At 36.8% G+C, this 26,685-nt stretch overlaps 3 protein-coding genes across 8 annotated transcripts in view; 1 reads left to right on the forward strand and 2 right to left on the reverse strand.

Moving 5' to 3' along the window:
• Positions 1-17,043, reverse strand: part of LOC138183563 (protein kinase shaggy) — a 58,789-nt gene extending 41,746 nt beyond the window's left edge. For 2 of the 5 annotated variants that reach the window (XM_069120670.1, XM_069120669.1), the window contains exon 1: positions 14,904-14,943. In XM_069120670.1, coding sequence (XP_068976771.1) covers positions 14,904-14,928 — 25 coding nt within the window. In that variant the 5' untranslated portion in view covers positions 14,929-14,943. Of the gene's footprint in view, positions 1-14,903; positions 14,944-15,205 lie in introns of those variants that run through there. The other 3 variants (XM_069120666.1, XM_069120668.1, XM_069120667.1) reach the window with 3 other exon arrangements.
• A 3,880-nt stretch (positions 17,044-20,923) lies between these two features.
• On the reverse strand, positions 20,924-24,818 carry LOC138183154 (myotubularin-related protein 9). The gene is made up of 7 exons (XM_069119751.1): positions 24,284-24,818; positions 24,025-24,190; positions 23,646-23,938; positions 23,463-23,566; positions 23,003-23,307; positions 22,593-22,916; positions 20,924-22,510 (listed from the first exon to the last, which is right to left on the reverse strand). The coding sequence occupies exons 1-7, from the start codon at positions 24,437-24,439 to the stop codon at positions 22,110-22,112; spliced, it is 1,749 nt and encodes a 582-aa protein (XP_068975852.1). The 5' UTR covers positions 24,440-24,818; the 3' UTR covers positions 20,924-22,109.
• A 674-nt stretch (positions 24,819-25,492) lies between these two features.
• The window catches only part of Con (leucine rich repeat protein connectin), a 350,962-nt gene continuing 349,769 nt past the window's right edge, over positions 25,493-26,685 (forward strand). For both annotated transcript variants that reach the window (XM_069120653.1, XM_069120652.1), the window contains exon 1: positions 25,493-25,658. The gene's annotated coding sequence lies outside the window, so the exon portion shown is untranslated. The remainder of the gene's footprint in view (positions 25,659-26,685) is intronic.

Here is a 26,685-nt window from a genome sequence, read left to right on the forward strand (position 1 = left end):
ACAAGTAAAGTCATTTAGAAATATGAAAGAGTAAAAAACAAGAGACTCTACCGTACAGATGCGACGATGAGGTGCTCGAATAGAATAGAACGATCCTGAAAAATGATGAAACAGTTGATCCCAGAGTTTAGACGATTGAATGAGCATCCAGTTCCGCTTCTACACTCTTTGTTCCGGCTAATTCGCGTGATCGATTCGAAATAACGCACGGAAACCTTTTTCCCGTCAAAGAATAACCTCACACGTACAACAGCCAGAGAGAGAGAAGCCTAGTGTCACGCTCACAAACGCGAGCTTCCCTTTACCAGAGCATTCTCATTCTTGGCCAGCCTTTGTAACCCTCTGGCTGTAGCTTCCACTTTGCTGAAACGTCTGTCGGTTTCCGGGGTCGGAGGAGGAGACGCTTTTCACTCGCAACGGGAGTTCCCCGCGACTACACCCGCATGGAACACTCGGTGGGGTAAAGTGTGTCACGGGGAGAAGAGAAGGAAAAGCGGGAGAGACGAAGAGTCAACGAGCTCGTCTCTCGTCGACTCTCGTAACGCAACCCGCCGAGACTGACCTTGCAGCCGGAAAAACAAGTTGGTTGGCCTGGTACCAGAATTTCGCGTTATTAATAAATCCAAAAATGCGCGTTGATTTGCGTTCATTATCCTTCGCCGTTCTCTAATTCTGCGATTGTCTCGACGCGAAGATGAACTGATGAAGTCACGGGGTTGTTTACTTTTCGATCCTGGCAATTTGGTGACTCAGCGATCTTTATCGCTTTTAGGCAAACTTCGCAAACGGAGATGAGACTCAGAGTCAGAGTAAGTGGAAATTTTCCACTCATTTCCATTTTCATTCGGAGATCGAAAGTTTTATTCGGTTTGCGAATCTTTCGTTCCAGATTGGAATATTCTATCAAAGTTCCTAGAACGTAAATCGAGTCTTTGTATTTTACGATTAGTTCAAGTCGTGAAATCATCCTCCGAGGTTTCCAAAATTTCTAAATGGATTTCTAATTTGAATAATTGAAATTCTATCGAAACTTTGAACCTTTGGTTTCGGAAGTAAACATTTTGCTCCAGAAACTTGACATTCTATCAACTTTCATGCAACTTGGAACTTTTCGAATCTCTGGGTCTCGGTTGAAGTTTCCTTACTAAATCACAAAACCTTCGTCTCAAAATCAAAGAGATTTTCTCTTTTATCCTGAAATAAACACAACCCCTGATCGTGTCCACCGCTTCCTTGTCCTCGCTTGTCATCGGGCAAATCTATCACGACTCTACTTAGAAGCACTAAAATACCGTTTGCATCGATCGCAGATCTTTTTTGTCCTATGTCCACGCAACCCTCCAAGCTTTCATCGCGACGCCTTTCTGCGGTTTATCTACAGGTTAATTAGTTTATCGAGAGTGGTCTCGATTATACGTACAAGCTCGTTATATAATGTCGTGAATAGATATGAGTTTCAGTATCACTCATTTGACGTTACGTGGAAGTCGATTTGTTCCGACGAAGAAAGACCTGCAATTGATCAATTATCGCTAGGAAGATCGTTCGTACCGACGTTTGTGCCAATTGTAATTACAATTGAGTTTGCGTGCAAATGCATCGCGGGGGATTACATGGTAAAGAAACTGGAGTTTCAAGATGAGCAATTTATCTAACTTTTATGTTTAGACAGGAGATACAATGGACGCAAGACGTATTTGCGTACTCCCATGTTTCTCAATCAGAGGTGTTTTAAAATTGAATTCCGTAGTTTGTTTCATCGACATGGAATCGTTGTAACGACGTAAAAACACATTTTTAAATTGGTTCACTTACTAAATAAATAAGCGAATATACAATTCTATTTTTGCACGGTTCTCTTTTAAATGGCTTAGAAGCAGAATCCAATTGTCTTCTTAGACGATATAATTTGATCTAACACGACAAACAACGCCACTTCAAAAATATTTACTTGGATTTAACGCTTCGGTCACGAAGTCTTCTTGTTAGTCTTTTGCCTTAAACGTGCACTCTGATTTTATTTTATGCTTTTTCCTTCAACAGCTCTTTTCTTATCTCGTTTTCTATTTTATGGAAAAAAACGAACGAAATCTACTTCATTTGGGATAAAATGATAAAACGGAGCACTGGGAACTCCCATCATCGCATTAAATTACGTGGAATTCTTCTCAATTTTATCTTCAATACATAGTCAATCTTCCTCTAATTTCGTTTTTCAAGTTAAAAGTAACGTTCAAGTAAAGCAGAATCGAAAAAATTGTTGTTACGTCTTTTTCCAAGTTTTATCGGCATAATATAAATTTCCTACATTTTGCTGGTAGATGATCAACAACTTTTTATAACCAAAATAGTCTCGTTTATAACCAAATACAGATTTAATTAAATCACATTTAGCATTTTTTCGATTTCTTCAGCAACCTATCCACATACCACGTATAAACAGAATTATATGTAAATTCAATGCAAATATTTCCTGCACCTACTACGAGATTTTTAAGGAATGTAAAAGTCTCGAAGAATAAGTGATTGAAGTCCTTCCTCTTCTAAATTCCTTCCTAACGTCGAGACCAACCACATACTTTTCCATACTAATCTCATCCGCGTACACCTACTATCCCCGCTATTTCCACTTCCCTAACAAATTCGATTTTTTAAATTTCACGCACCATAAAAATTAACCATCATTTTCGAAGAAAGAAGAAGAAAAATACCTGTCGTTCGCTTTTGTTCATCCAGCCCGTCGTTCATAAATGAAAAACGAGCATGAAGAAAATATGCATCGAGTCAAGAGCATTCGTCTCCTTAGCACTTAACGAAGTAAAGTGACGACAATTCGCCGCAGTGGATCGCCCCTTTTGGAACAAACGCTCACCCACGCTCTGGCTCAGGGTCAAAACGCGTCGACACGCGAAAACGTGCGAGATATTCGCGAGATCGTTACCGAAACTCCTGGAAGAACACGCCATTTTCTCAATGCAGTAATCGCAAGAAACTCGGAAAATATGCCAAACAGCGGGACGAAGCGATGTTCACGGTACGTAGAATCGGCTGAACGAATGCTTAATTAATTTATGCAACGTATACACGTGGCACAGATGACAAATGTCGTTTAATGGGAAAAAATTCAATGACGATATTCTGCAGTGACCGGCTTGAAGGTAAGTGATTTATTGATGACGAAGTACGATGCGCATGGATGACTGTGTTTGGAAGAACGAACGCACAGGATGTCTCGTTTTAATATGTTAATGAACGTGATACATTGAAGAGTATGTTGAATCAGAGATACTGGCTATTATAGATATGGGCAATGGAATTTTTGAATAATTATTCCTTCAGGGACGATAGTTGCACTTTGACAGAGGGTGAATTCTACAGGGTGGAATCGTTTTAATTTTCTACAATCGAAGTGTCGTTTTATTAGAAGACAAAGCGTTATACGTATTCTTATTTGAAATCAAGTCGTTTCTTTATTCTCATTTGAAATCAAAGTCCAAGAAGTAGTAATTGCTAATAGATTGATTAGCCCCAGCAGTTACGCTGTGTGAAAGCAACAATTTTGTTCGATTACGAGATAGTATTCTTTGAACTTACTGTTTGATCTCAAAGTTCGAAACAATTATTCTTTAGCATAGAAAAAGTAAAGTTGGAATGGAATTAACGAATTGTTTAGACTTGCCTATCTTTAATACTTTTAAATATATAACATGACACATGGTAGGTTTATTTTTACTACGCTTTCTTTTTCCTTTTTTCAACGAGATAAGGTGGTTCTGTTTTTCAAAGGCTGTGGAAAACACGAGTTCCGATAGGCGATAAGTATGATGTACGATACAATGTAACAACCGACGAGAAACTTGCAATTACGCGGTTAATAATGGAACAGGGATCGTTTAATGATTTTTTTAATCTTAATTTGGTTATTAGAAACCGGCTATAACCGGCTGTGCGAGTACTATCATTAGGATTGGTAGCAGGTAATAAAATTTCATGGTAGATTAAGCTCCTTTATACCCGGAGTCGTTTAGCTTTTTTCTACGTGAACACCTCGAAATCAATATCATCCTGTGCACTATAATTAGTAAATTGAAATATGTTGGTCTTAAACTAAATTTTAACGAGAGCCATGTTACATTAATCACCTGTTACACCGATAGCAACATAAATATTAATTTTACACCTAACGTTCGTTGTTCTTGTCTAACGTTAAAAACAAAATGTACTTTTGTCTATCAAACTCTCTCGGCAAAATTTTTATATCTCTATCTTAAAATCGTTTAATCCGACATACTGAAACTGAAACACCGTGTATATAAGATAGAGAAGGTTTATGAGCGACATAAAACTTTCAATGCCATTTTATGGGGCCAATAACTATACGAATCACAAAGGTGAACGAACGTGCTGGTACAAAATAATGTACGATAACTATGAGAAATCGTGAGTTTGAAGTGAGTACAGTGAGAGTAAAAGTAATGTGACTGGGCCAAAATTTTTCTGAACGTGAAATTTTAGGATCGAAAGTGGAGGAATGAATTTTTTCCAAATTAAATCCAGATAACGTGCCGAAATCACACTGATTTCTCTGCAATTGAATATTTTGTGTTCGCATTTATTTTAGTCGGCGAATTACTCAGTTCGTCGACCATTGAGATTAGTTCACTTTGGCTTTCAATGTCTCGAATAACCATAGACACCAATCTACGTAACAATTTATGACTTTCATGTATCGAAGGTTTCGATCATCGATCAAGCTTCAGCTGATAATTTCGATAACACGCGAAAACCATCAGAAATATCGTCGAGACAGTTGACGTGGCTAACATAATGACCTATGTAATTCCAATTTTTAGACTCATTTTCTCAGATATTATAAACAGACGTCGAAATATTCAGACAAACCACGGTCGTTGTTAATTTGTTGACCAAATTCTCTTCCGCGACGACAATTGAAGGAAACAAACCAATCTTCGTTCTTGAAATATGGATATGATAGAATTTATTTTTAACAGAAATAGAACGACACATTAAATAATGGAGTACACATAAATAAATCAAGAAATTAGTGAATCAACTCATCTTTCCTGATTAAGAGTTTAGGGAAAATAAATTGGAATTTTAACGAATATCACGAATTGCCGTAGAATTGTGGATTTAACATGAATTTAAAAGAAGGATCGAGATCTCCGATTTGGATAAAAATCATACTGACAAGATATCGCGACGATTTCTTATAAGCACCCGATAACCTTTGAATTGGCCAAAGCAAGCGATATCTGGGAGCTAAAAGCTGGTAAAAAGAGTAAATTGCGTGGCAAACTTTGTAGGTTTCTGATCTCTTGGCAGGCGCCAAGATAAAGAGAACTTGAGTTCTTTGAACGTGTAAATTTCCTCGATTGCGCAGTTTCTGCTTTTTTGGTTTCGTTTTATTTTGGTTTTTCTCTCGGTACTAAATGCAGGAATGAGATATGGCACGGTTAAAAATCATAGCGATGTAAGTCGAGAATTTGGATACAATTACGTATTATATTTTTTTTTTATAGTTAAGATTTAGTTTAATATTTCAACGTACAAAGTTTCGCGATATTTTGGATAGAATTAATTTCCACGTTCGCGATCTTCCTGCGTAACCAGTTGGCAGCCATACTCGAAACACGATTTTGGCGATGAGAGCTACAGAAATCCACGTTTGAAACGAGGCGAGTCGTCTTGGACAAATTAGAAAGTCACTTGGTCGAATTTCGTGCGATACTTCCGATCAATATTTTGTCTTTTATCTGTTCACGTTGAAAACGAACGTAATATCGATGAAACTAAGTCGAATGAGAGGCGATCGTCGTGGTGACCGGCAATTAGCTGGCAATTTAAAAGCTATTACCACGACTAATTAGTTTTTAATAGCAACGAATTTCACTCGAAACGAAATATTCCACTACTTCTGGTTCTATCCTCTAGCTTTCTATCTGGCGTTAAAGCGAACGGTATTCGGGAAATAAATCATGCGGATTAAACATCGTAAATCTGTGAAGTTGATATTTGAAGTTGCCCAAGGTCAGAAATGGCAGTTTATTTAAACATCGAAGAATATTGCTCGATTTGTCGAGATGATGAATAACGTATGTATTTTATCGAATAACCGTTTCTTTGTACTTTTTGTTATGTTATCTCAGAAATGATTGCACAGAGAGTACTTTTTAGAGAGTGCATTATTAATATTTATCGCGTAAGACTCAGACGCTTTACAATTTATCTCTTATTATCTTTTTCTTTCTCCCTTTTTTCTAATCCATAGTATTTTAATCAATGATTATTTAACTGCCATCCCTGTAACTTTGCAAGTTTCATCGTGTAATTTTGCTTTCAAGTGGTTCAACGATCGTCAGCATAGGATCGAACACTTGAAAACACCGGATGATGTAAAACGATCATATATTTTTGCCTAATATTAGTCTAATATCGAAGCAGATAATGAGTCATCGTGCCGTATTAATAATATCTATTAAGGCTTACGAATTTTACAAAATAAATATACATATTATAACACATTGTAATATTAATATTCGCGTGTACGGTGCATCAAATTATTATATTCCTCTATAAGTTCTAATTCTCGCACAATATTTACGCATTCTTATATCTCCAATATTTCTATACTTTCTGAATCATATACTTAAATACGATGCATCACCGTCCAAAAAGATAAAGTCGCTGTGTATTCCACAGTGCATACGACTCCTTAAGAAACATCAGAATTAATATTTCAATATTTACGCACGTTTTTCTTTTTTTGCTTTTTTTTTTGTAATAAATGAATGATATTTGTTTACCGTAAGATCTATGAACAACGCCCATGTTTCTATGAACTTCATTCGGGGTCAGAAGAAGCTTGAAGAGAAAGAGAGACAGAGAGGATAATCGATACTTGGCTGGTGAACACTGGTACCAGTACTGCCTTCGTTCTGCCTGGCAACCGCGAGATATCGATATTCGTAATTACTTAATCGGCCATCACGCGCGATTATTTATAAATCCGATCGGACGTCGTTATTCTGGTCGAACAACGGGCCGAGAAATTATCGATCAGTTATCGTTCCCCGAACTGACTAATCGTTTCTTAACGAGCTGCACGCAACCATTTTGCCGAAATCAGTCTACGAAACTACCTCTTGATACTTTCTTTCACGTTAGCTATTAAAGTTATAGTCGTTCAATGGTCAGCTAATGAAAGAACAATTACAATTACAATTAATGCACTGAGAATTACAGCGGTGCAAGTCAATCCTCTGTCACTTTTTATAAAGTAATATAATATTTCTTATAAAATAATGTTTTGTTTCGTCAATAGAACAACTTCATTATGTATGTTTCGTTAGTATAAAAAATTCATTGTGTTCTTTTAGGTCATGAAAACGTATCGTGACGAAGAATTGAGTTATGACCTAATTAATTATGAAATTAAGAGATACTACTGTTAATACGTGATTAAATCCAAATTCCCCAAATCTAGACTTACACCATTACGATTTTAAACTCTTTTTCTTATTGATTGTAGAATATTCCGACTGTCGTTTCATAAAATAGCCTGGCTATTAGATACTTTGAGCCGCTTCGGTATCTCCTACCATCGTGAACTATAACTTTGACCAATCGTTCCAACGAGCTAATAATTCCACACTTTTGAAACTACAATTTATCTAATTCTCCATTTTTCTACAGTTTAAAAGCTTGTCGAATAAACTCAGATAAGGACGAGATAAGGGAATTCTCCAAGAAGAATATAAAAAGGTAATTAAATGAAAGAAATACAAGCAGCTTCTCTCTTAATTACACACTACCAAAGCAGACTGATTAATCAATCAAAAGCTGCGATTATTTGCATTTCTACGTGATGAGTCGTTGCTGAGAGACTGGAAAGGAAACGAATCGGAGATGAGACGAACCGCCCAATTGCGAAACTCGCGTGTCGCGAATGGCTTAATATCATTGGGGCATTATTGACCCAGATAGCGACACGTGAGCTGGTAACGTGATCAACCTTCTTGCAACGCAAACAGCCGCGAACTTTCAACGTGAACGCGTCTCTCCGCCGCGCCGTCGCCGAAGATAAGCTGGCACACACGCGTTCACAGGGTAGGGACACGATTTTTCGAAACAGAAGGGAAGAAGCGGAACTGGGTCGGTCTATAACGTCGACACGCTTTCGAACCAAGGGGGTGAAAACGTTGCGGATATCCAAGGATTATTTTTCGCGAGGAAAAGCGGCAGCAATTTCTGGGTTTAATGCGGATGCGGTTACGTGCGTTCGTGTAATTACGAAGGGCAGTTACACGAACGCTTTAAATAGAATATTAAATGCGGTTCTTTGATCAATAGAAACAGGGGTTGAGGTGTTTTCGTAGAGACACATAAGTTTGAATATATTTTTTTTATTTTATCCCATTTTAATGATCCTTGATATGATAAAAATGGAATTCGCAACGCTATGATGATCGTCAAGGTATCGGACGTTTTTTAAATCTAAGGTTTAAATATGTTGGAATAAAAAATATGATTTTATGTTGTTTTTAATAAGTGGTTAATATTCTTTTTATGCACATAATACGCATACTTGTATTATATATAGATGTTGTTAAACAATTATGTTACATATTCATAGCAAGTTCTTACGCTTTCCAGATTACAATTTTTATTTGTTCAGCTTTTCGTACAATGATTTGTATTTATGCGATATCGATTGATATTAGTTTTACGAGTGTTGGATACTGTTTGGACCAAGTTGCTTTTCAGGTTCCAGTTTCTATTTGTTAAGCATTCCATAGGATAGTTATCGTTTTTCTGTTTGTGTCTCCTGTAGCCAGTTCATCTTTTGTGACACAGTTTAGTAACAATGAAACTCCATAGTACGGTTCCACTCTACTACGTAGGAATAATCGATTAAAGTTAGTAGAAATTCTCTGTCCTAATGTGCGACAATTTCCTATGAAAAATTAATACGTATTTGGAATAAAAATTACACGACTTACGAAAGTACACACACACATACACAACGAAAGAAATACACCATGATAAACCATACTAAACGGTCAACTTTGAAACATACGATAATACGATGCTCTCTCAATTTTCATGACATATACCTACACCTGTTGAATCCCCTATTTTTTAACGCGTTCATCCATTTTTATCAAAAATAAATTACATCACATTTTCATTTGTGAGAATTAAAATCAATCCAACTAATATTGATTTGTCTTTACGAACGTTTAATTAATTGTTGGTTTTTGTCAACCTATGGCAGGAACCCTTTCAATTGTACAATTTTCTGATTAAAGGACAATTAAGAGATTAAATTTTCCACAAACGCATAACCATCCGCAGACGAATAATTACTAGAACACCCTGTATATAATCCTGTAGAATTCTCAGGTATAAAATCACATTCAATTCGGGCGTCCAGCGTATTCGTAAGAATACGTCTAACCTATCGTCAGTGGAGCAGATCGAAGTAAAGGCCAGAAGAACAGAGTTGGGCCACGGCGATTTCGTTCAGGCCGAGATTCCTCGACACGCTTTCTGCTTTTTTTCACGGCGCGCGGATCCTTAGCAGGAAGGATCGAACTTACACGCAGGCGCGCGTACATATATTCTTTTCTAAGAGATTCGCTTCGATTAATGCGCTGTCGATGACACTATTTTTGCACGTCGTTCACGCGACGACATCGCGGAAACGCGTTCATCCGGCTCCGGCTCGATTCCATTTGAAAATTTTTCCATTGTACCAGAGAAGGATATGTATATCGCGTTTTGTCCTGCAAAACGGTCGACACCGACGCGTGGCGTTGTGACGCCATAATATTGACCCAGTTTTTCTAGGCAACCGCGGGCTGCCATGAATGTGTCATGCGATCATTTCGAGCTGATGCGCTCGCAGCCCTGGCGCATGAATTTTTTACGCCGGCCAGCTTTTTCATCGCGCTCGTGGAAACGAGGAAGGCGGTCCTCGTTCCGGATGGAAAATTGGAGGGAAGAACGCTTGTGTATTTCGCGTTGCTTTCGAGAGATTTACGAAGTACTTAAGCATTCCGGTGAACGAGTAAAAATGAAAAATAAATTATTCAGTTGTCCGTAACTTGAATACTGTATGTACTAAAATTGAAAAATATCGTATATCACGTGTTGCTTTCGAGACATTTACGAAGTACTTAGAGCGAGCCAGATGAATATTCGTACGCCTTTTAAAACCAAATAAGTTGTTTAAAATCTTCGTTTAGAAGATGGACGCGTTGGTTTATTAGATGACGCGCGTGTAAAAAGTTTTTGAAAAAGTTACATTTGGTCGGAATCGCGAAGAAGAAAGTGAAAGTCGTTTTCTACGACTTTTTTATCTGGCCCTGTAGTGAAAAATTTAAACAATACATTTTAGAGATTTTTACCTATGCCAATTACATATTGAAATGGATAATACCGAACGAATAATTATATATGCTGAAAATTGTATCGAAATTGGATTCTGCGGAAACGTGCGGCAGGTATCGAAAGACGTAACAATCAATTTAGATTTATTACAGTTACAGGCCGAATGCGGCGAAAATCTGCGATTTTCAGCATCTTTGACTCATGTTTGTAGCTCGTAGCAAAGTCAAGCGATTTCCATGAAATTTTCAACGTGCAGCTTAAATTTTCATTACAGGCCCAAATGAAAATTTGTAAGAAGTAACGTTTATCTTTTCTTCGGACCAGTTGCAATTTTTTCAAAAAATTTTTGAGCGTCATCTAGTAAACAAGTCTTCCTAATTTCTAAAAAAGAAAAAAAATCAAGTCGTTTAGCCCAATTTTAAACAAGTTATTCGGTTTTAAAGGATGTACAAATATTCATATGACTCACTGTAGATATTTTGATGAACGAGAAAAAAAGAAAATAAATTTTTCAGTTGTCGGTATTGCTAAAATTGAAAAATATTGGAAAATTCTTTTTAAGACCACCATATATCACATGTACACGTGAATGAATCTATCAAGCTGATTAATGGCTTAATATCGTGAAAGATTTGTAGAAAAAAATGTTTGTAAAGTTATATAGCACATTTCGCGGTCGTGGGTTTTTCGTTTCTGAAAGATTCTCGTAAAAAATCAGGGCATCGTAACATCGAGAACACGATTTCTTTAAAAATTATATTTAAAAATATACGCTGAGATATGATTTAACATTCCCCGGTGTCTAAGTTCTTTCCATTTAACTTTATTTTAATCTAAATCGATCATAGGAGTCATCGAGACGTCAATTTTAATCTTAGTATATCGTTGATACACCAGTAGACAACGAAGAAACAGAATGAGAGAAATCTATTTTATCATAACCATAGATATCAAAAATTTGCCAACCAAAGGGAAGTTTAGTTATCTTAATTTGACTTATTTCGTACGAAGTTGAATTACCAACTGTCGTAATCTCCAAAATTTCATTACTATGTCGTCTGAATCATTTTACTTAAGAGAAAGAGATATAAAAAGACATTAACTAAACAAGATTATTAATATTCGTGATTTCTCCTTTAAACATAAAAAGATATAAAAAAATTGAAGTTCATAGCATAATTAAAGATCGATAAACATCAAGTTTGGCTGATGTTAAATTAATGTTCATTTCCTTTTCTATCGAACTCGAACTACTCTATCTATGGAATTAATTAACGATCACACGACTACTTCGTGTTTTCTGTATGAGATTAGACCGAAAGGAAATTTCTATTTGAAAATCTCAGAATTAAACTTCAACTTGGGATGATGTTAGATCAATGCTAATTACATCATCTAATACCACAAAGCATGTATTCTCTTTGTTCTATCACGAACAATGCAATCCAAACGAACCTACTCCAATTAATTAAGAATTAATTAGCCATCCATGTTACGTTTCCACTGTCAGGGTGCAGGGAATAAAAATCGAAGACCACATTGGCAAGAGCATAAGTAGATATTAATAATATTTCGATTTTTAGATCGCTTAATAATATTAATTATAAATATATTGTTAATAAAATCAAGATAACACAATAATTAAACTAATATCGTTCGTTTCTTACAAAATATTGCGCATTTATCGTTAAATGTTGTGAACATTGTAAAAATTTCTTTCATGCAATTTTATCTTACTCGATTATTTTCAATGCTTCTTCTTAGTCATCAAGTGACGCAAAGATCAACAAATTAACAACGATAGACCTGTCGTACTTTTGCCGTGTGGTTTCCGTTTGAAAATCATGCAACAAGGCGATACGAGCGGATTTGCGACGACGATCAATATCGTTAATCCTTAATCCAAGCCATAAACAGCGAGTACGAGGCAAAATGATAATCATCGAACAGCCGTTTCATTTATGCAATCATGCAAATTGATTAGATAACGTAGCGTTCTAGAGGAAGATCGAAGCCGAATCCTCCAGCTATTTCGTAATATTCTCCTGAAGGTAGCAGCATCTGAACGAAGAAACGACGGAATAATGATTTTTTCTATACGCACCTTCACACAGAGGCGATCTGCCAAAAATATACGATACATGCGACGCATGTCTGCTCGTTCGATATATCGATTTGATAGGAACGGAGATTGACACCAACAACTCGAACGAAAGCTCGTTATTTCGGGCCTGTCGCTGTCGTATACATAGAGCTGTTAGACGTATTAAAAATTACATCGTCGTCGATTGCTTTTTCGAGTGCGACATTGAAGAAGAGCGTATTAATCATCCAACAGGGCAATAAAGACGTTAATGAAGAACGATGCATTACGTGCACCGATATCGTGGTTTCCAAGTTTTCCTGTTAGCCTTGCTACGTTTTTACGTCATTTTCAATTCAATTTTTCGCTATTCTATATCGTTAGAAGATTTTTTAAAATTTGAACAAACTATGAAAGGATCATCGTTTTTGGTATGTGAGGTTTTTCGTTCCAATTTTATGTTAACGTCTCTATTATGAGTCTCCTTGTTTGTCGAGATAAGAGCGAGATCGCAATATAAAAATTCTGATATTGTAGCAAGGTTGAAAACACTGAAATATCAGGATACAGAGAGCAAAGCAAAAACAAGAAAGGAGCATCGATTTTCTGAATTCTGTGTCAAGTTGGCAACACACTGCGAGGATCTCGCGCGAGTTTTCTTCTCCCCTCTGACATTATAGGTTCTCTCATTGTGCGGCTGGAACGTATATACCTGAATTTCCAAAAGGGCTGGAAGGGCGTAGCCCAAATACCAACCAGATGATACCCCCGATTGTTCACTGTCATGATACATCTGATACTGTCATGAAATAATTAGAAAAATAGTAGAAAAAGCTTGGCCTTTAAACTAGAGAGATAAAACGAGACAGATAACAAAGAAGATTTTACTTATTTGGGTTAAAAAAATGAGGAATTAGAGTTGTATGAACAATTGTTTGTAAGAAGCCAATAATTCTCAAACAATAGCTTTCAGTAACTATCAGTTTCCAAGTGATAAGAAAATATCATTGAGAAGATTAGATTCTTCATAATAATACAAACTAATGTGTTTACAATTAATAGATCTGGAGGAAAATATTTATTGATGTCTCATAATTAGAAATCTACAGACTCATAATGGAAATCTGCCTTTTGTAAAGAAACTAAGTTTCATGGTATGATAATTTGGAATAAAACGGCAAACAGTATTTATATAAAGTTGTAAATGTTCTTGATCATAAGTGCTGTGTAATTGAAGAACTTCACACAGAGCTCTTAGTTACTTACTCAAGCTATTAGAAAAGAATCTGAATATACAACCAATGAAAAAATCATTCGTATAAGCAGATACTATTTTTAATCATAGACATTGCATAAGTCTCTTGTCAAAGAAAAGAGACTGTGTCGATTGAACTTCTTTATTGCCAGTAATGTTTTACACGATACAGTTAGATATAACTAGAAAAGATCTTGAACGAATTTAATAGCAATTATACAAACTTAATATCTTGTAATATGATTTTAAACCACTTAGTGGATTTAGATTTTATTCTTTTGTACCTTAATAACATAAAACTCCATGAATTAATAAAGTTCTATATAATATTATTGTACTCGATTACTTTCTCTCATACTTTAAGAACTAAGTTGCAGAACCAAAGCGAAGGATAATTCTTTATTAGTTACCTAGTTACCTTAGTTACCCGATTTAAGTCTTAAGGAATTAACTGAGAAAGAATTTGTAGCGCTTTGTTAAGAAAAGACATTGAATCTCCCCATCGCATAAAGGAAATAGTAACTTAAAGGTATAGCTTAGAAATCCAACATTATTGTCAAGCTCCCACCCACAATTTCTCGTCTAATCCTTCAAAAACCATTTAAAAAAACCCATAATCATGCAATGAACACAGACAATTCATGCCAAGACTGAACATAGGTTAGGACTGTCGAGCAACTATCACTCTTCACTTTGAAAAACTTGACATATCGCATGTTATTCACACATTAGGAAGTACTGTACTATTAAAATAAATGATCAAGAAATTCAACGTGTCCGTGCAGCGGTATCAGCCGAATACAATGTTTACCGTTCCACACATCTCACTGTCATGTCTCTACACAATTTATAATCTACAGTGTGTATAACCATCTACTTCTCTATATCACAGTAAGAAAACGTTCAAGACAATACGTAACGGCGATTTCTGGCGAAAACGATCGAGAAGCACAGCGTTTCTGTGGACAACACCCGCGGAGAAGATCGCGTTTTTACGATGATCGAGCGGGCGACGATCAAGAAGAGTCGAGCACAACTGTGGTACGCGTGTCGCGTAAACATCGGATTCAGCAGAAGCCGCCAAAAACGAGAATTACGAAGGAACATCCTTAGAACAGCATCGGGTAAAAAAGTGATGGTCCCCCCTACCCTCTTCCTCGGGCACCCGCTCCATCGTTTTCCCAAGAGTAACCCAGGCACTGGCACGCAGACGCACAGCTCTGCATTCGGAGTTCGGAGACGGACAGGCAAACGAGCGAAGCGGCGAGAGAAAGAGCGCGGTAAGAGGGGCAACAAGTGAGGAAGGGGTTCCTAGGGAGGGAGACTCGGGGAAGAGAGACGTAGTGGGGGGAGGGAACACAGGGAAAGAAGAGGGAGAGAATCCCGAGAGACCCGAGTAAAAGCTATGTGTGCTAGAGGTTAAGGCACGTCCTACGGCCTACGGTACTCACTGCTGACTCTCATGCCACCCAGGGGTGGATTCGTGGGCGCGTTGGTGCAATCGGCAAAGGAGGTGGTCCTCGGTCGGCTGCTCATTCTGAAATCTTCTTGACCCGATTCTCCACCGCCACCTGACACTCAAATCTTTTTAGAATAAAACGCCGCTTCTAGTTATTCCTATGCTGGTCGCCGCCTCGGCTGGCCGTGGCACTTCCTCACGTGAAGATAGCCAGCAGCGCGTCGTCGTCGTCGCCGTCGTCGTTGTTATTGTCGTCGTCGACACCACCTCGGACATCAATGACAGCACGAACGATAATTACATCGCACGCACGCATGCACGTCCGCACGGTTCGGTTCTTCTATATTACGCCACGGCCGCGCTCGATCGATGGATGGAGGGAGAGAAAGAAAAAGAGAGGAAGGGTGGGAGGGAGTAGGAGGGATAGATGGAAGGGAAGAGCTACGAGCGAGCAAAGCGCGCGCAAGATCCAGAAAACGGAAACCACGTCGGAGAACAGTGTGCTCCTTCACGATGATTAATCGAATCACTAAAATAAAGAAAATGGGAAACGGTGGTCGCCGAAATTTTCGATCACTTTCTCGACACTTTCTTCGACGAATTACGCTCCTGTTAACCGCTGACGATGTAGCGTGGCAATGGTAGTGACGGCAGCGACTCTCACAATCAAAACGTTCGTCGTTAACAACGCACACTGGGTTATACGCTCCGTTCGCACAAGCAACTTCGCGCGATAGACTTGACCGTCGCGATACGCGATTCACTCGATGCTCTCTTTTCCCTTGGGGAATCTAGTCGATTCTCCACCAATGAATATGATATACGCCGCGTCGATAGCGTCCAACTACACGAATTGACACAATTTGCGACAATCTTTCGTATTAACCGCTGACTGTCAGGGAGTATCACGCACCGAGAAGTGCGGTTCTACTACCTAATAACCTGACGGGGGCGCGGAGTGTTGCGGAGAGCTATGCCGCGAGGGGAGGCAGGGGTTGACGTTTTCGGAACGGTTCGTACACGTTCGCCAGTGGAGGCACACCACCGCACTTGCTTGCCTTCCTATATAGTACAACTCCACGATGATCCGACTGACGGGTCGGATTTCTTCGTCGTTGGTGATCTTTCTATGTAACTCGCCACCGTGGCTTCTACACAGCCGCAACACTTTGAATTTTTCTTCTCTCAATGACGATACACCTATACGACGCTTGTCGTTCTTACATCGTACACTTCTTCCAATCGTTCTCTCTTTTTCGGTCTAACGGCGTAGTCGTCAATCGTCTCTTTTCGTTTCTCTCACTCTCTCGCTTTTCTTCCTTTCTCTTGCTTCTCTTATTCTCTCGACTGTTTTCTCTCACTTCTACGCTCGAACTTTTCGAGTATGCGGGGGAAGCGCTACTGCCTCACCTCCTCCACTACCACTCTTTCTCGCTCGCTCTATCTTTCTCGATATACTTTGAATCTTGTCACTACTCGTCACTCCTGGCGCTTCTTGACTTGTCAGGCCCGACGTTATCGACTTGCCAGGCTTGTGCACGCTTCGTCGCGAACACCGCTTTCCTAGGCGGAAAAACAAGCTTCGACCGTGCTGACGCCGACGTGGACGTCTTCGTCGTCGTCCGTGTCGACGTTGCTCGAGGGGAGGTCGTCGTCACCGTCGTTGTTCACCTCTGCTTTCGATAATCGTGAAACCACTATACGAACGTCGTCTCGAGCCTGACGGCGGGAAAGGGGTAAAAGGCGCGAGCTGGACTTACGCGGCAAAACCAATTCCTCGACAATCAACGACGACGTTTTCTCTTCCTCACCGTGCACACGAACACCACACCACTTACGAATTTTTCGAAGCCTCCTCAGACATTGACCCGTTCGGGCTAGATCGGGCCACTCGAATGTCCACGAACATTGCCGAAAGTGACGTCAGTAATACCCCGCCCTGCCTCTTACCCTGCAGACCTGCAGATCATCGTATAGCAAGTGAGATGGCGCTTTCGTCGTCCATTTTACCACCATCTTACGACAATTTTTCTTACTAAATTAGTTGGGCGGTAAATTTAACGGTATACTGTATATGTTTAAAAAACTTACAAACGAAAACCATAGGAGAAAAACATGATAAGTTGCACTTTTCAATTTTGACAAGAAAGCGATTTAAAAATTCGATCCTAATATGGAATTATCATATTCCTTTCATGCGGTCTTCAAATAATATACAATAATCGTATTAAAGGATGATATCTAACAAGTATACGAATAGCTGCTAAAGTAATATATATATTTCTTTAACGAAATTGTTCATATAGGATATTATGTTTTACGGATAAGATAAATAATAAAAGTATGTGTAAATATGTATTTCTAACATGTTGTATATGTTACATTCTCTATTAATCTATTATTTTTTTGAAATTAGTTTTAACTGAGGAATAAATATTCATATATTATAAAGTTCTTTCCGTTCATTATCAGTTTTAAATATTGTACTACTTTATTCAAATACTATATCAATATTTCTTAGTAATATAAATAAACGATTGGTTTATGAAGTGTTCGATAATATAGGAGCATTAAATATTTTTTGTTAAAGCAAATTTCATTTTAAAATTATTTGGAATTGTATACCAATACACATTTGTCAATTGTATATTGACATACACGTTACTTGAATCACGTGGTTTCCGATTTCTAGTTTCAGCTATAGTTAACAATTTCCTGGCTTGAATGTGAAAAGTGCAGAAAGCGTGAGATGTATTTTTCATCTAAATATTTCAGATAGTTGTGTTAAAAATGGTATATTATCACGAAAAATGGCGTTATAGTGCTAAAGAAAAGGTATGAACGATAATTGGTAAAGCTTATCATAGTTTTATTGTAACTTGAACCTCGCGAATGACATAGGACAACCAACGTTTAATCATAGTGTCATCAAATTACACGATTTGCGCAATTAAACTCGTCATTATTAATATGTTGTTCTAGATATCGAATACGATATCTAGAAATATCGTAGGGCCTCTTTATAGATATAGAAGGTACAAATAATGATGCCACTATGTGGTAAATATATAGATAAGAAATTATTGCCAGATTAGTTAATCAAATCATACTGTAGCAATGACAACTGTATTTAAAATCATGGAACTTGCTGTATAGACAAAATATAATATAAATTTGTCTTAATAACATTCAAACATCGTAATCCATATACAAACATAAGAATTATATCCACTGGAATTGTTGAAAACAGATATCGATAAAATCAATAGCATCTCAAGTAATAGTCAACTAATTGACCAAATATAGAATGCTATACATATAATATACAGCATAGAGCTTGCATTTTATGGATCCTCGTGTTCCATATTCTGAAATACTGATCATATAAAAAATTAGTGTTTCTTATGTTCTCTGTGATTTATAGCAGTGGATGTAGGAATTATATTTAATCCAACTAACAAAGTTGATAAAGTCACAGACGATGCGTATTTGTCATCAGTCATCAGTGCAATCCCACTGAGGATGGAAAGAATGGCAAATAGAGAAAAGAGAATTACTAATACACTTACTCTTTCCTTATATAAATTAATACGGTTGCCATACATACTATGTACAATCATAACTAAAGCTTATTGTTAATGTTAAAGATGGCTCTTGTATATGCTATGCCAGATTGTCAAAGTGTTTACAAATGCAAAGGTAGTATTGTCTTTTTAAAACATCAAAAAATTCAAACTTGGAAATATATGGGAGAAAGCCATTCCTAATATAAGAGAACTAAAGACAAGACACTTAATATGTGAGAAACATTTTAAAGAGGAATTTATAAAAAAAAGAATTGTTCAAAAAGATTATTGTAATAATTTTTTATATAATTAGTATTATTTTGTACATATATATTATGCTGTGTAGTATTATATACAAAATATTGAATAAAATGTAGGTATGTATATAGAAAATTGTACATTATTTACTATATAGTTTGCGATAGTATAATATTGTATAGTTGGTGTTAAGGATAATGTATCAGCGATCTTGCGTATGATCCAATAGTTTTGTATTTATTGGAAAAATGATATATTTGATAAACTATATAACAAATAACGTGGAAAAACTTTTTTATTAACATTCTACCTTCAAAAAGCAATCCCATATTTTCACTTTTATAAAATTACTTTCATCTTGTTCTTTCTTATAAAAGAAGAATGGTTTCTGTACTGTTCCTCTTTTACCTAATAATTATATTTCATTTCTGTCGAAATGTCTCCAATAAATAATGATTTTTTCTTGGTTATTAGGCGTATTTTAGATTTTGAATTTTGCATCAAATAACATTATTCTTGGCTATGTCAATAATGGCGAATGCTCATGTGCATCATTCTTGGGTTCCTTCAAGCAGCGCTGCTACGTGAGAGGTAAGGGAATTAAAGATAGGACTTCAAAATGAAGCTATTCACCACCAGCCAAAAAATTCGGCGAGTTGCCAGACTGCGTTATGTATACGACAGTGGTCATCGTAAGAACTACATAACTGATTATCATTAATGCGAGCGTAAATAAATAAGATGAGCATAAAAATCATGGAGGCTACATTAACAAAGTGAAATGGTTATATGATTTACATATAATATGTATAATAGGGAACAGAAAAGGTGATTATCTTGGAATGGATTATGCAGAGGAATGCAAATCTGATTGGTTATTTCTGATGGACCCAACGTAATCATAAAGATAAGCACGCGTATTGGTAATTTGAAGTATCATACTGGGATAGAGATCAGTGTTTTCGGTTATCCGCGTACTGTCCCGAATATATCTTCCCAGTTTTAGAGAATTTTAGTGAGGTATTAAAGCCAATAGTAAGGAAGAGGAAATATATTAAAGCGCGTACGCAACAAAAATGATAGGAAAGGTAGGAAATCCCTATAACCAGTGTCGTTGTTGATTTCCTTACCGACCATATTTTACTAAGTGCAAAAGTGAACCACTGTCATATAAGTAAGTCCGAACTCTTTTCTACCGAAAGCATCGACGAAACTGTCCATCTTTTGAGTCAATAAAAATCAAGGTGGAGGGCAAGAAAAGCTCTCATTATACTGCGTGACAGATTTATACACATATACATAGATATTATGAATGTCTGAGACAGACAGACAGAGACGCTTCTCATTTCTATTTATCTCACAGAACGAGACCTTTTCTTCTTTTCCATCTTGATTTTTTTTTACTCAAAAGACGGACGGTTTTCCCTAGCGAGTGTCCAGATTTGTCTATATGACCGTGAGGTGATTATAGTGAAAACCAGGTTATAGGGAATCTTTTGTTGTGTTTTGTTCGATCCACGGACGACCGTGGTTCGATCCATCGAAGGTCCCTTTCCCACTTAAGGGCCTTACTTGTAATATAGGAGGAGTAGGGAGACACACCAATCCAGGCCCGTTTACTTTATTCCCCTACCTGGAACTTCTACAATTCCATTTTCAAACGCATCATTTCTCCACATTCTGCCTCGTGATTCCGTTGTTGGTTTAGATCGTGCACTTGTTTTCTCAACGAAATTTTGTTGGAACGTCTTTTTATTCACAATCTACATTTTGGCAAGTTTAAACATCACAAATCAGGATAGAAAACGGATTTGCTTGCTGGCCTTGGATGGGTTTGAATTCAGTCCACGTTTTTTAATTTTATTCGTGACTAGATCCACACTCATCCAGGGAAATCGAGCTGATGTTCAGAGACGATCCTCAAGACTGAACCTGTTTGTTGGACTTACAGAAAATACTTTTCAGTTTTTTTCCAACAAATTTTGTGTTTTATTGTAAATAATTCATAGAAATGAAGAAAGTAAAGAAAAGAAAAGAAGCAAAGAAATAAATAATATCGCTATATTTGATGAACAAATATACTTTTATATCATCGTAAGTAACATATTTAAAAAAAATGGAAATCTTTCTCTCTGTCTATCTTATTTCATATCGTTTCATGTAAAAAGAAATCTTTTGTATTTTGTATGATCTTATCTTAAAATTATTCTAGTATACAACTCTTGTGTAAAAGTAAGGAATATACGAAAGATACTTAAATTTCAAACCAGTGAATATAGGATTTGTTTCAGTTTCTTTGTATATGAACACCTGCAGTATTTCCCCTTCAACGATCTCCCTCTTTTCATTGGCAGTAATAATCCTGCTGCCCTTAACCCTCCCCTCCTGATCTATCCGTCTCTGTTTATCCACTTTTCCTTCTCATATTTCATTCGTCCTTTCTATATAACGGTAAGAACTTGTCTTTACCGTCTTTTTTCTGCGTCCAGATTATTTTTACTTTTGGATATATGTAAAATTCGAGAATGGAATCAATGTACTATAATTTTATAATTCATTCGTTTTTCTATTTTCTTTTATCAAAATATTTTGTATATATTTAAGAATAAAACAATATCGAATACGAAGTAGTTGTAAACATTTCATTTTTCACTGTTTATATACTTCGTACAATGTTATATTTACAAATACTTGACGTATATAAGGGACCGGATATCTGCATGGAATCAATGAATACTTGTTTCCTCTGCTCTACATGTATAATATAAATCTTATGTATATTATAATAAATTCTTTAAGAATAAATAATATAAATAAACAATGTGCGTCTTCACACACGTGAACGTGTTATTTATATTTCAATTACTATATTATGGAAAAACTGATTTTTATCCTAAGGAAACATAAAAAAACGTATATATGAGATAAATAACTTTTGAATTTTTGATGAATTTTTGATAAACATACGATTATGATACTTGGTAATTTTATGTCGTAAATAAGTTCAAATTACGATATTGTGTGTCTCATGTAAATGAAATTTTTTCCTCTTTACATTGTCCATAATGTATATCACGTATTTCGAGATTCTAGACTTAATTGTGCTATACAAGTATGCTCATCTTGATTTTCCTCTTCATAACATATATCAGGGTTTGAACGCATTTGCTCTATCGCTTGTTTAATCTGAATTTGTAATTGACTGGCAACTTTACGTACTGCCATATAGTTTTGTTTTATTTGTTTTATACATGACGGTAAACTTTTCCATGGAGCAACACTTGTATGGCCAAGATAAAGTTCCCTCCACAACTGAATACTAATAGGTGCAACGCTAGGCCAAATGACTCCTGAATTTGGTTCATACAAAGGATTCAACCATTTCTCCAATATTTCCGGCTGATTTATATAAGACCATAAACTGCACGTTCGTTCAGATAATCGAAGTCTAACCCTCTCTGCTTCTGAATCACCTGGAGCCAATATATATAAAAATATTTTAAATATGGAAATTAAGTATTAGAATGAATATATAATAGTATTATGTGTAAATACCTAAAAATGTCCCATAATTAGAGTAATATGCATGATTGTACAACTCAATCAATAATTCTACTGTATATTCAAAGCTAAATTGAAATTGATAATGGAGTTGGTAAAGACAGTCGAGGAAAAGAAGAAAAGTCGGAGCATGCGTTGGATTTTGTGAATTTGATGGATGATATGGTCCATGACGTGTACGGCTAAAAAATTGATGACCAGCTTGTATCCATTCACGTTCGATTAAAGCTTGAAGGCCACGTACTGTTCTACAGTCAGGATTTAATATCGTTTGTGCTAAGCTGGTTACCACTAAAGTAGAATCTCTGCCAGCACTACCTGTTCAAAATGCAGCAAGTATCCTTACTTAGTAATACTATAATTAATATAATCGTATTTGCTTAATCATTTTATAGATTATATACCATGAACTAATACAGCTGCAACTTCTTGATGAAGACACTGAGCAGTTACACAAGCAGCATTTAAAGCGCTTTGTACAGCGGATAACCATCCACCGTTATCAAGTCTTGAGATCCACTGGGAAGTAGAACACGTTATATCATTACAAGCTTCTATCAATTTAAAAAAACTATCTGCTAAATCATGGGGTCGTGGAACCGCTTTGTGTACTTTCCGCCATTGCGGATAAGCAGCATCCATTTCTGTACCACCACCCTTAGCTCTGGAACTTTGAGCTTGGCTAATGGACCTTGTATCTATTATATAACTATTGACAAATTTTACATTAGTAACATTGGTTAGATCGAAAAAGTATTACTTTGTTATTAGTATGAGACACTGCGATTGATATTAAATATCAAATCATAGTTAAACACTTCTAAGATCGGCTAAAGTATAATCTTTAAAGAATGTGGTATTTACCCACGTCTTCCTGGCCCTAACACAGCATTTAACAATCTTTCATCTTCTTTACATCTTTTACCATTAGTGCCACACATTGGTTGACTACTTCTTAACAAGATACTCTGTAACGTTGGTTGATCAATCCTGTATATATATCTAATTTATTGCATTGTACTTGCTGCACAATATGATATTACATACCCCTCCTTCGTGTCTGTAACATAAAACTGGAAATCGTCCACCATCTCTAAAATTGGCAGATGATATTATAATCTTATCTTCTATGTGACGTGGTACTATAACAGCAGAAGGATAAGAATTGCAAACTTTGTAGTCTTTGTTTAAATAACTAATACGCCATTCATCCGCATAAGCAGTTAACAATCTGGACCATTCTGATACTGGAGCAAATGCAGTCCACCCATCTTCTATTTGTTTTATAGTACTGTTAGTAACTTGTGGTCTATTAAAAAAGGGATACTGTAAAGTTTGCTCTGTAGTAAAGAAAGAAATGGGAATTAATACAAAATATGGAAAAAATATACTTTTACAAAGATGAAAATAACGTTACGTATTTCACCTTGTGACGTTAACATCTCTATAGATAGCGCAACATTTGTTAAGTCATCTGTTGAATTAATATCTAATTGAAGAATGTGAAAATCTTTACATTTCAATATAATGGTACCACCTGGACTTTGGGTATTCAATTTTTTCTCTATAAGATCAATATTTCGATATAATAGCTGAAAAACATTGAAAGAAGATAGAACATAAATGGACTAAACTAACATTTCAAACAATCATAATGCTAAAATAATTTTCACATTAGATCGTACCCAGAGCTCTTGTCCATCGCCTTGTCGCGAAGACCAAAGAAGATGGTGACTACTAATACATAGTCTTCCATCTATACTTTTGTAATTGCCATCACTTTTATCTACCAACGCAACGTTATCAAGTTTTGGAATTAATATTAGGTCGCCAAGTTCCATTATACGTTTCGATCGAACGTTGTTGATATTTAATTATTGACAGAAATACATATAATTTGTTTTCCAAGCTCTACATAACCTAACACTGTTATCTATATAATCATCACTGAACAAATTTTATTTGGTTACTTAGAATAATTGCAAATGTAGATTTATGGATAGATTTATAAAGAAATATTTGTTAAGCCTTCATACTCTTCAATCTCTGTGAAATGTGCTTATATCATGTATGCTAATATTTTAGTATACGTTGAAAAAATGTATTGTTAATCGCTGCACTTCTGTTTACGTTTCTTATATTTTATGCTATTCATTAGTAAATTTGCCTTCCCTTAGCCGTTGTTACTTGTTATGTTATGTATAGTTTACGTAATGTGGCTCCCCGCAGCGTTAATTTTAAGAACGTCATGGTTATGTAGGTAGCCTTTGCCTTTTGTCTATGCCTTTTGTGAGTACACTTGTGACCTCTCGTAATATGGATTCTGTCGCGGTAAATACGAATATCGTACAGCAATGTCGTCAAAGGAACGAACAAAGGAATTGTGATAATAAATTTATTATGTGTCATAATTATTAATTATTATTGATAGCTACTAATAATTCTTGTCGTTAGAAGCAACATTGATAGAAGAAACATTGGAAAGACGTGAAATTCTCGTTTTAAACCTCCTTTTAGTCAATGACCGTGTTGTGTACTCTCCTGTGATCAAGTTTACCCGGTTTTTTAGTTACAAAAGGTAAACGAAGATTCGTCATCGATAAAATCATTTTCTGTATTAATGTGCGTCGATTTGCTGCTATCTTTTCCTTTTTTGTTTCTCCTTTTGCTAATAGCACTTAGGCTTGTCCGAGACTTATGCGTGTTTTTTGTGTGTTCAATAAGTAATATTTACATTTGCTAATAACAGCGGTTGCTATAGCAGAAGTCGATCTTAACGTCATCTACTGTAAAATCATACCAAACCCGTACAGTCATCTGGTGGCGATTTCGCGTGAACACAATGGCGAAGGGTAGAGAATCCCCACTCTCAGTTCTTTGGCAGTCACCAAAGCGCGGGCTAAGGTTCAAGTTGCATTTTAGATGCGAACGAACGCACATCGTTTTCGGTTAGTGGTCATGAACTAAGTTTCGTGAAACTCATCTACTTTTGCGAAGAGGGACAGGGTCGAGTGGTGCAGGTTGTGATATCTCGTTGTGGACTCTACGATCGAGAATTCGGTAAGTTTCAATGTTGACATTTCTCTGTTTGTTCAACCATGTTTCTTAACTACGAGAAAATGTTGACATTACCAGTGCATCGACTCTCGTTGCGAGTTAACGTTCTCTCCCTTCGGTGATTTGACGCATTGTCGTATAATGACGTTTCGTCACCGTGTTTCCTGTGGCATTTATCGAGCGAAATTGCCGTACTTTCGTTTAATACGTAACCACGTTAAATCGCACGTGGAGTTGAAATACGGAGGCGAACCGCATCCGGCGTTGCATGATTGGCCCGAAGCGGTCAAATCACATGTAATTCGAATTAATGTCAACTTTCCTGCGTCAACGGAAGTCGTCGAATGTACTCGATCACCGCGACACGTTTACGTCTCCTACATGTGACAGTCGATGTGCTCGTTAACGATGAACATCTTATTCCATGTACACATTTTGTAAATTCCCCTAGATCGCTATTTAGTGAATATCGACCAAGTTTTTAAAAAATTAAATAATTTTCGATATTGACACATTGCTAGCGGCATACATAACATGCGTTCGTATACGCGTACAAATACAGGTTCGAATACGTTTTTTTCATCGTTTCACCCTGTCAATAACCTGCTACATACTGTTAAATAAGAATCTCGAGCGAAAGACACGAATTTGTCGCGACATCATTCGAAGGCTCATTGGCGAATCCGTGCGTGTTTTATAATCGACTGGAACGTTCTGTATTCCGAATAGGTTATCGGCGTATAAATTCATAAATCGTGGCGCGCGCGTGGTTGTTGGTAGCCGTGGATCGTCGAATCGCGAAAGTCACGTAGTCGTCGTTAGCTCGTCGCCTACGCGTTCGCGCGGTTCGCTTGTTAAAAAGGATTAATTTGAACGATTACGTTATCAAACGATCGGGGTGTGAAAGGTATTACGACAGCGCGGTAACATCGCAGAGAAGTTCTCGGGGCGTAGCGGTGGCTTTATCCGCGTCGCTGTCGCCTCTCGCCCCGGCCAAATTGTTTTAGTGGCGAAAAGTTGGACGGAACTT

The sequence above is a fragment of the Bombus flavifrons genome, chromosome 9 (genome assembly GCF_040668555.2).
Source record: "Bombus flavifrons isolate JBK064 chromosome 9, iyBomFlav1_principal, whole genome shotgun sequence".
Lineage (NCBI taxonomy): Eukaryota > Metazoa > Arthropoda > Insecta > Hymenoptera > Apidae > Bombus > Bombus flavifrons.

What these genes read in the sequence shown, in the direction of transcription:
- LOC138183154 (XM_069119751.1), bottom strand. Translation starts at nt 24,439, where the DNA reads ATGGAACTTGGCGACCTAATATTAATTCCAAAACTTGATAACGTTGCG. An exon ending in AGAGATGTTAACGTCACAAG is followed by an intron (nt 23,939 to 24,024) that starts GTGAAATACGTA and finishes TCTTTACTACAG; the next exon opens with AGCAAACTTTACAGTATCCC. An exon ending in GTTACAGACACGAAGGAGGG is followed by an intron (nt 23,567 to 23,645) that starts GTATGTAATATC and finishes CCAACGTTACAG; the next exon opens with AGTATCTTGTTAAGAAGTAG.